Source organism: Mustela erminea, chromosome X (assembly GCF_009829155.1).
Source record: "Mustela erminea isolate mMusErm1 chromosome X, mMusErm1.Pri, whole genome shotgun sequence".
Taxonomy (NCBI): domain Eukaryota; kingdom Metazoa; phylum Chordata; class Mammalia; order Carnivora; family Mustelidae; genus Mustela; species Mustela erminea.
The window spans coordinates 109,338,861-109,350,004 of record NC_045635.1 but is presented as its reverse complement, the minus strand read 5'-3'; the positions used below and the strand labels follow the sequence as shown (position 1 = coordinate 109,350,004).

The 11,144-nt window shown below is 37.2% G+C and overlaps 1 protein-coding gene across 1 annotated transcript; it reads right to left on the bottom strand.

Annotated features, from left to right (window-relative positions):
* Positions 1 to 9,829: 9,829 nt before the first annotated feature.
* CCDC169 (coiled-coil domain containing 169) lies at positions 9,830 to 10,720 on the bottom strand. The gene has a single exon (XM_032330970.1). The coding sequence runs from the start codon at positions 10,602 to 10,604 to the stop codon at positions 9,960 to 9,962; it is 645 nt and encodes a 214-aa protein (XP_032186861.1). The 5' UTR covers positions 10,605 to 10,720; the 3' UTR covers positions 9,830 to 9,959.
* Positions 10,721 to 11,144: the final 424 nt, after the last annotated feature.

The window sequence follows — 11,144 nt, the reverse complement described above, 5'->3', positions numbered from 1 at the left end:
GACCATGACCACCACAACCACTCCTTCCCTTTAACTACACACAAATACCACTAATCTTTACCTAGACTTAGCAGTTCATACCCTCCAATAACACAACTTCCAGGCCCACCACCTTAACATGAGCATATTTCTAACACACTTTACAACTCCACTAACATGTCGTTAGATACCTCCTAAGTTTCAAATCCACTTTCTTAGCTAAGGCCATAATAAGTAAGAAACCTAGTTATGCGCTGACCTACAAGGATTCATCCCTTTACTTGTGTTCCCCCTTCTTCTTATTCCCATAATAAAATGTCTTTTCTCATTTGGGACAACTTGAGCCCTACTGCTGAAAGCCTCTATTACCAGCACCCCAAAGTTTTCTTTTTTTTTAAAAATTTTTTATTTTTTTATAAACATGTATTTTTATCCCCAGGGGTACAGGTCTGTGAATCGCCAGGTTTACACACTTCACAGCACTCACCAAAGCACATACCCTCCCCAATGTCCATAACCCCACCCCCCCTTCTCCCAGCCCCCCTCCCCCCAGCAACCCTCAGTTTGTTTTGTAAGATTAAGAGTCACTTATGGTTTGTCTCCCTCCCAATCCCATCTTGTTTCATTGATTCTTCTCCTACCCACTTAAGCCCCCATATTGCATCATCACTTCCTCATATCAGGGAGATCATATGAGAGTTGTCTTTCTCTGCTTGACTTATTTCACTAAGCATGATACGTTCTAGTTCCATCCATGTTGTCGCAAATGGCAAGATTTCATTTCTTTTGATGGCTGCATAGTATTCCATTGTGTATATATACCACATCTTCTTGATCCATTCATCTGTTGATGGACATCTAGGTTCTTTCCATAGTTTGGCTATTGTGGACATTGCTGCTATAAACATTCGGGTGCACGTGCCCCTTTGGATCACTACGTTTGTATCTTTAGGGTAAATACCCAGTAGTCCAATTGCTGGGTCATAGGGCAGTTCTATTTTCAACATTTTGAGGAACCTCCATGCTGTTTTCCAGAGTGGCTGCACCAGCTTGCATTCCCACCAACAGTGTAGGAGGGTTCCCCTTTCTCTGCATCCTCGCCAGCATCTGTCATTTCCTGACTTGTTGATTTTAGCCATTCTGACTGGTGTGAGGTGATATCTCATTGTGGTTTTGATTTGTATTTCCCTGATGCCAAGTGATATGGAGCACTTTTTCATGTGTCTGTTGGCCATCTGGATGTCTTCTTTGCAGAAATGTCTGTTCATGTCCTCTGCCCATTTCTTGATTGGATTATTTGTTCTTTGCGTGTTGAGTTTGCTAAGTTCTTTATAGATTTTGGACACTAGTCCTTTATCTGATATGTCGTTTGCAAATATCTTCTCCCATTCTGTCAGTTGTCTTTTGATTTTGTTAACTGTTTCCTTTGCTGTGCAAAAGCTTTTGATCTTGATGAAATCCCAATAGTTCATTTTTGCCCTTGCTTCCCTTGCCTTTGGCGATGTTCCTAGGAAGATGTTGCTGCAGCTGAGGTCGAAGAGGTTGCTGCCTGTGTTCTCCTCAAGGATTTTGATGGATTCCTTTCGCACATTGAGGTCCTTCATCCATTTTGAGTCTATTTTCGTGTGTGGTGTAAGGAAATGGTCCAATTTAATTTTTCTGCATGTGACTGTCCAATTTTCCCAGCACCATTTATTGAAGAGGCTGTCTTTTTTCCATTGGACATTCTTTCCTGCTTTGTCGAAGATTAGTTGACCATAGAGTTGAGGGTCTATTTCTGGGCTCTCTATTCTGTTCCATTGATCTATGTGTCTGTTTTTGTGCCAGTACCATGCTGTCTTGATGATGACAGCTTTGTAATAGAGCTTGAAGTCTGGAATTGTGATGCCACCAACTTTGGCTTTCTTTCTCAATATCCCTTTGGCTATTCGAGGTCTTTTCTGGTTCCATATAAATTTTAGAATTATTTGTTCCATTTCTTTGAAAAAGATGGATGGTACTTTGATGGGAATTGCATTAAATGTGTAGATTGCTTTAGGTAGCATAGACATTTTCACAATATTTATTTTTCCAATCCAGGAGCATGGAACATTTTTCCATTTCTTTGTGTCTTCCTCAATTTCTTTCATGAGTACTTTATAGTTTTCTGAGTATAGATTCTGTGCCTCTTTACCCCAAAGTTTTCTTAATATGATTTCTTTTTAAAAGAAGATTTATTTATTTATTTTAGACAGACAGAGAGGAGGCAAAGGGCAGAGGAAGAGGGAGAGAGAAGTTCCAGCAGACTCCCTGCTGAGGGAGAAGCCCCAACACAGGGCTCCATCCCATGACCCTGGGATCATGACCTGAGCTGAAATCAGGAGTTGGACACTTAACTGATGAGCTACCCAGGCACCAGCCCCCCATCCCATTTTTAAATCTAGTATGGTCATCTGTTTTTATATAATTTACATTTAATATAATTAATGTAATTAATATAATTATTGATTATAATATAAATATATTTATAATCGCCATTTTGCTATTTTATGTCTCATGTGTTTTTTCTCTTCTATTTCTTCTTTACCTACATTTGCAAGAGGTTGATATTTTGCAATTTCTTTTTTTTTTAAGATTTTATTTATTTATTTGACAGACAGAGATCACAAGTAGGCAGAGAGGCAGGCAGAGAGAGAGGAGGAAGCAGGCTCTCCGTGGAGCAGAGAGCCCGATGCAGGGCTTGATCCCAGGACCCTGGGATCATGACCTGAGCCAAAGGCAGAGGCTTTAACCCATTGAGCCACCCAGGCGCCCCGATATTTCACAATTTCTATTATCTCTATCTTATGTTTGCCTTGGGCTCAGTTTGCTTTACTTTTTATAGATTCTTAAGGCAAAAACTTAGATTATTGACTTGAGATCTTTCTTCTTTTCTCCTATAATGTCAAGCTATAATTTTCCCTCCATGCATGGTTTTAGCTCTACCTCATATATTTTTAACACATTGTGATTTGGTTTTCATTCAGTTCAAATTTCTTTCTAATTATCCTTGAGATTTCTTCTTTTACCTGTGGGCTATTAGAAATATATTGTTTAATTTGCAAGTATTTCTGGATTTCCTAAATTTCCTTCTATTATTGATTTCTTTTTTTTTAAGATTTTATTTATTTATTTGACAGACAGAGATCACAAGTAGGCAGAGAAGCAGGCAGAGAGAGAGGAAGGGAAGCAGGCCCCCTGCTGAGCAGAGAGCCCAATGTGGGACTCGATCCCAGGACCCTGAGATCATGACCTGAGCCAAAGACAGCGGCTTAACCCACTGAGCCACCCAGGCACCCCTATTATTGATTTCTAATGCCATTGTGGTCAGATACATACATTGTATAATTTCAATTATTAAAATTTTTTTATTTTTAAAATTTTAATCCTTTTAAATCCATTGTAGCTTGTTTTATGGCCGAAGATAGGCTGTAAATGAAAACAATATTAGATGTTCCATGTACACTTGAAAATAAAATGTGTATTCTTTTGTTGTTGGATGGAATGTCCCCTAGATATCATTTAGAGTAAATTTTATGACAGTGTTGTTCAGGTCTTCTTTATCCTTGCTGATTTTTTTCTCTAATTGTTCTATTAATTGTTTTTTTTTTTAAATTTTATTTAAATTCCATTAATTAACATATAGTGTATTATTAGTTTCAGATGTAGAGTTTAGTGATTCATCAGTTGCATAGAACACCCAGTGCTCATTACATCAAGTGCCCTCCTTAGTGCCCATCACCTAGTTTCACCTCCTCCTCCCACCTACCTCCCCTCCAGCAACCCTCAGTTTGTTTCCTATAGTTAAGAGTCTCTTATGGTATGTCTCCCTCTCTGATTTTGTCTTACTTTGTTTTTAACTCCCTTCACCTATGATCATCTGTTTTGTTTCTTAAATTCCACACAGGAATGAAATCATATAATTGTCTTTCTCTGATTGACTTATTTTTGCTTAGCAAAATATCCTCTAGTTCCATCCATGTCATTGCAAATGGTAAGATTTCATTTTTTTTGATGGCTGAGTAATATCCCATTTTGTGTGTGTGTGTGTGTGTGTGTGTGTGTGTGCACGTGTGTGTATTTGTCATATCTTCCTTATCCATTTATCTGTCGATGGACATCTGGGTTCTTTCTGTATTTTGGTTATTGTGGACACTGCTGCTTGTTCTACTAATTATTGAGAGTGAGATATTAGAGATTATTCTCCCTTCAGTTCTATCAGGTTTTGTATCATTTATGTTGGGGCTCCTTTGTCAGGTATGTATTTATAATTGTTATGTCTTCCTGATGAATTGACTCTTCCTCACTATAAAATGTCATTTTTTTCTCTAGTAATACTGTTTGTGTTAAAGTCTATTTTATCTGATGTTACTTGTGGTAGGCAGTATTTTAAAGATGGCTCCACAAGATTCCTGTTCTCTTCTTATTCATTCAGATACTAATCTGGATACTGTGATGAAGTGATCAATTTTCCAGATGTAATTAAAGCCCTAAGTCAGGGGCGCCTGGCTGGCTCAGTCAGTAGAGCATGTGACTCTTGATCCTGGGGTAGTGAGTTCAAGCCCCACATTGGGCATAAAGCTTACTTAAAACATATATTTTTTTTTTTGAAAAAAACCCAAGTCAGTTAATCTTATACAAAGATCATCTAGGTGGAACTGACCTAATCAGGTGAACCCTGTAAACACAAAGGTTTTTTCTGGCTGGTGCTAAATTAGGTTGACAAAGATTCAATGCCCAAGAAAGATTTAAAGCTCTATTGCTTGTGGAAAGATAGTAGGGACCATGTGTCAAAGAAATGGGGACCTCAGTTTTATGGCTGCCAGGAATGGAATTTCTGCCAAAAACCTGAAGTTGAAAGCAGATTCTTTGAACTTCAGAGCAGATGCTTTTGTTTGTTTGTTTGTTTAGAAGCAGATTATTCCCTAGGGCTTCCAGATAAGAAGCCAGCCTGTCCAACACTTTGATTTTTCCTTTTTGAGTCCCTAAGCAGAGAACATGCCTGGACTTATGGCCTGTAAGACTGTGAACTAATAAATTGTTACTGTTTCAAGCTGCTAAATTTGTGGTCCTTTGTTACAAGCAATAGAAAACTAATGCCTTGGGATAGCTGCTCCAGCTGTCTTATGGTTACTTACAGTTTGCACGCGGCATATCATTTTCCATTCTTTCAACCTATCTGTGCCTTGAATCTAAAGTATCTGTTCTAGACAGCCTACAGTTAGATCCTCTTTTTTTAAAGTAGGCTCCGCACCCAGCATGGAGCCCAGCATGGGGCTGGAACTCCTGAGCCTGAAATCAAGACCTGAGCTGAAATCAAGTGTTGAATGCTTAACTGACACTGAGCCACCCACGTGCTCCAGATTCCATTTTTAAATCTAGTCTGATCATCTATTTTTATTTTAATGTTTATTTCATTTACATTTAATGTAATTATTGATCATAATATAAATGTCATTATTTATAACTACCATTTTGCTATTTTCTATGTCTCATGTATTTTTCTCCTCTATTTCTTCCTTACTGTCTACTTTTGCACTAAACAGATATTTTCTAGTGTGCCATCTTAATTTTCTTTATTTACTCTAATTGTTGAATTATTTTCTTAGTGGTAGGTCTGGGAATTACAATATACATCTTAACCAAAAACAATATACTTCACATTAGTCCTAACTTATTTCTGGTAGTGTATAGAAGTGCTTTAATATTACTTCCTTTCCTCTCCCTTCCTTTGTGCTATTATCACATTCATCACTTTTTTATGTAAATCTACCAATATTTTAATAATTATTGTTTTATGCAGATGTCTTTTAAATCAGTTGTGAGAAGGAAAGAAAAACATGTTTATGTTGTATTTTATGTTTTCCTATGTAATTACATTTACTGGTGTTTTCTTGCTTTGTGTGGGTTTGAGTTACAATTTCTCTTCAGTCTCACAAAGTTCCTTTTTTTTAAATTAAAAAAAAAACCCTTTATTATTATTTTTTTTAGCCTGATGAATTTCTAAAAAATTTCTTATAAGGCAGGTCTGATAGCAATTAGTTCTCCCGGGCTTCCCCCCTCCCTGGGAATGTCTTTTTCTGTGGGGCCTTCAATTTTTAAGGATTATTTCGGTGGGTATAGGATTATTTTTTACTAGCAGTGTTATTGTGATATAAATCATATAACATACAATTAACTCATTTAAAGTGCTCAATGGTTTTTAGTATATTCAGAGTTGTACAACCATCACCACCATTAATTTTAGAACATTTTCATCACCCCAAAAGAAACCCTGTAGCATTTGCAGTCACTCCCCATCACCTACCCTCTAGATAATTCATGTAAATGGAATTATGTCATATGTAGTATTTTATGACTGCCTTCTTTCACTTATTTTCAAGATTCATCCATGTTGTAGCATATATCAGTACTTCATTTCATTTTATTGCTGAATAATATTCCATTGTTTGGATACACTATGCTTTGTTTATCCATTTATTAGTTGATGCATATTTGGGTTGCTTCCACTTTTTGGCTATTATGAATAATGTTGCTATAATCATTCATGTACAGGTTTTTATGTGGACATAGGATTCATTTTTTAAAGATTTTATTTATTGGTGGGGGGAGCACAGAGGGCGAGTGAGAGGGAGGAGCAGACTCCCGGCGGAGCAGAGAGCCCAACATGGGGCTTGATCCCAGGACCCCAAGATCATGACCTGAGCCAAAGGTGGATGCCCAACTGACTGAACTACCCAGGCTCCCCTAGACATAGGCTTTAAATTCTCTTGGGTATATACATAAGAGTGGAATTTCTGAGTCATATGATAACTCTATGTTTAACCTTATGAGGAACTGCCGAACTGTTTTCCAAAGTGGTTGCATCATTGTACTTCCCCACCAGCAGTGTGTAAGGATTCCTATTTCTCCACATCCTAGCCAATACTTGTTATTACCTGTCTTTTTGGTTGTAACATCATCTGTGTTTATAAATAGTATTTCTTGATATTTTGTAATACATTTAGACACTTAAAAATTTGAAATATTCTAAATATTGTTTTACTGATTCTATGCTTTATGAATTCTGAACTTTTAAAAAAGATTTTATTTATTTATTTATTTGAGAGAGAGTGAGAAAGCATGAGAGGAAGGAGGGTCAGAGGGAGAAGCAGAGCAGAAACTGAGCTCCCTGTTGAGCGTGGCTCAACCAGCTGAGCCACCCAGGTACCCATGAATTCTGAACTCAAAAAATACTGGTATTTATCAATACATATTTCAGTATTAAACAAAGAAGGATCCCAAACTCTCATTTTTGTTTTGATTATTGCAATAAATAATTGCACTTTCTTTTTAAAAAAATTTATTTATTCATGACAGAGAGAGATAGCAAGAGAGGGAACACAAGCAGGGGGAATGAGAAAGGGAGAAGCAGGCTCCCTGCTGAGGGGGGAGCCCGAAATGGGGCTTGATCACAGGACACTGGGACCACGATCCGAGCTGAAAGCAGACGCTTAGTGACTGAGCCACCCAGGTGCCCCAATAACTGTACTTTCTTATAAAATCTTGCATGGCAAATTATCTTCAGAACTTAGAACTAGGGAATGAGGGCAAACTTTTTCACTACTTGTGTATTCCATCTACAAAACTAATGAGAGCTATGCAGCTCATTCCTTCTTTGTGCTGGCTGTTAGAAAGCTTAAAGCTAGAGTTTTGCTTAGTCACAAATTCTTGCAAAACTGTTTAACTTTTATTTTCATCTTCTATGTTGTGGATGTTGCTTTTATACCTCTAAATTTAGTGGCAACCTTTCAGAGGGAAATAAGGCATAAAGAAGTAAATAAACAAATGTTCAGTAAGTACCCTTGGTCCACACAGCAATCCCAAGGTGGTAGGGTAAATATTCCCAGCTCTATACATAATGAAATGAGGCAATAAAAAGTGATTTGCTTATAGTCAGAAGCTTAGAAGTGGCAAAACTGATACCAGAATACGGATCTTGAAAGTCTCTCATTTCAGTCCTTTACACTACCTCATCAACATTCCATCATCATGTTTAAGAGACACTTTCTGATATCTGGAAAGTATTCAAAAGAAGCACCTATAGAACTAACACTTAAATGTGATAGATCCCCATGGGAAGCTGTTCAATAGACCATCACAGTGATTGAGATAATTTTAAATGTTCTTTAATTCAGTCCCTACAATGGCCTACCTCTGTATGATAGGGAAAAACTACCTTTTTTATTCTTCAGTGATGATCTGTGATTCTATTTATTACTAATATTAAGATTATCAATTTGTTGCTAATGCTAAGAAAGATGGTATAAAACATAAAAATCTAGTAATTGTTTGATAATATGAGCCATGGTATCTGGTATCTGCAGCAGTTAGCTTAATTAAGAATAGGAGACAATATTTCCAAACAACTCCAATCTAGAGTAATTTATAGGAATTGACTTTATATTTCACTGCATTATATTTTATAGGCAAATAAAAATTATTTGGCTATATGGAATTTATGCCTTAAAGAAAGTGAATAACTATTGAGATGTTATAGAAACGCATTTGGTATTCATTACTAGTATACTGAATAGAATTTAAGTTTTAGTGCCAGATACAATGTGAGAACGCCATTAGCTAAAAGTTACACTGACCATTGGGTGATTTCTGGGAATTTAAATTCACTTATGAAGTTGAGCAAATAAATTATATGTGGATTGCAGATCTATGTAACAATTACAAAAACAGTCTAAACATGAATAGGAGAATTTAATGAATTTTCTAGAAGAACTGTCTCCTATCCTCATTCTATCTCCACTTCTAGACTTGAGTGTTGTGGACACTGGCCAAGTTTGGTCCAAAAAATGAGCTCATAACTATGAATTAATAAGCATCACAAACATGACTTAATTCACTATGAGCTAAGTGACAGGACCCTGTAGTTGAATACATATTCATTTTCTAGAACGGTAAGAAGCATTAGAAGTTGCATAGTTTGCCTCAGTCATTTTATAGGTACAAGAAATAAAGATGAGGTGAAGGGGCTTTCCCCAAATCTCATAAGTTCATGGCAGAGTGGGGACTATAACCAAGCTGATTCCCGATTGAAAGCTATTTCCTCAATACCGTGATACTTCAAGCCACAGTTTAAAATGCAGTTGATTTGCAACCTTGTTTAAGCTTTGCGCTTAAAAAAATGAACATGATACAGCCTAAAATAGCAAAAAGTTTTGGTGAATTCAGATTTTTTAAAAGAATATTATTTATTTATTTTTTTAAGTGGGTTTAATGCTGGGCTTTAACTCATGACCCTGAGATCAAGATGTGAGCTCAGATCAAGAGTCAGACGCCCAACTGACTGAGCCACCCAGGCGCCCCAAGCTCACATTTTTAGATTACGGCCGACTAGAAACCAAATACAATAGCAATGTTACCTATCAAAGCATATCATGGAGAGGTTATTAAAAAGAAAATATAATGATGATAACCTTCACGTTCTCTAGGACTTTTTAAGAATCACAAACTGTTATTAGATATATTAGAGTCACTAAAATTATTTTCTAGAGTAATTTTTTTAAATTTTTTTTAAAGATTTTATTTATTTACTTGAGAGAGAGACAGTGAGAGAGAACATGAGCGAGGAGAAGGTCAGAGGGAGAAGCAGACTCCCCATGGAGCTGGGAGCCCGATGCGGGACTCGATCCCGGGACTCCAGGATCATGACCTGAGCCGAAGGCAGTCGTCCAACCAACTGAGCCACCCAGGCGCCCCTAGAGTAATTTTTGAAACTAAACTAGATTACTAAAAAATTACTTTCATGCGGAAAAAGGAACAAACAGCTGGAAGAGGAGCTAAAGAAGTTTTAATATCTTTTTAAAAAAATCTATTTCATTCCCTGAAAAATGCACTAACTCGAACTTCACAAGTTGACTATTACATATGAATAAAGGGAAGAAATAGAAATCCATCCAGTTCTGGAATCAAGGATTGAGTTTTGGAAGATGGTTTGGTTTTGTGATCTTTTTTGCTGGTCCTTTCTTGGCATTTACTATCTTCTGATTAGCTGGATTATGTCTTCCTGCTTTCACGTGATTATCTTTAATTCTATGAAGTTGATCCATCTGTTGCCTTTTAGAAACTTGGTGTGAGCCAGAGATGTGAGACATTTCAGCTAGGTATGCGCGGCGTTCATCATTGGTTTTGTGGTAAGCTCTTGACTCTTGTTCCAGTCTAAGGGCACAGTTTTTCACTTGATTTTCAAGACTCCTTTTTTCTTTTTCTAGCTGTTTAAGTAATGTATTTAAGGATTCCACTGGCATTCTCTCATAGACACGAATAGAAGCTAGTCTATCTGAAGGATTTCCACGGATTTTTTCCATTTTCTCTTTGAGAATAACAATTTGCTTTTCTAGTTGAACATTCAGTTCAAGTTGCGCTTCATAACGGGTTTTCCATTCACCACCTTCATTGTGAGTATTGAGTTTGGCTTCCAGTTCCACTATCTTGTGTCTTATTTCAAGTATTGAGAGCTGTACCAAGTCTTTCATATGGATTTCTTCCAATAACTCCAGTTTAAGGCAATCAGTGCTCATACCTTCAAAGTTGTCCCCTCTACCGTCCCCCATGGTGGCAGGTCAGAGACCTCTCACACCTTTCTCCTCAGCACAACTTACAGCAGAATCCCTGAAGGGACACCCAGAAGCTGGGGAGGAGAAAGTGTTGTTATGAACTGTTGCCACAGTGACCTGACTCCTAGAATTCTTGGTGGAGTTTTCTCCCCAAGCACTTTGAATATGTCATAATACCACCTTCTTTTCTCCATTGTTTCTAATGAGAAGTCAGCTGTTAATCTCATTGTGGTTCACATGTGATTTTCCTCTTGCTATTTTCAGGTTTTCTCTTTGGCTTTCCCTCTCTAGCTATAAATATCTGTAAATTTGTTCTACTCAGAATTCATTAAACTTGGATGTAGATTGGGTGTAGGGCATTAACTTGGATGCTGTGATTAATGCTTTTCATTAGATTCGTGGTTTTCACTCATTATTTCTTCATGTACTTATGCCCCCTTTTCCTCCTCTTCTCCTCTGGAACTCCCATTATGCATATGTGGTGTGTTTGATGGTGTCTCTCAGGCCTTTGAGGTTCTTTAGTTTTCTTCTTCTTCT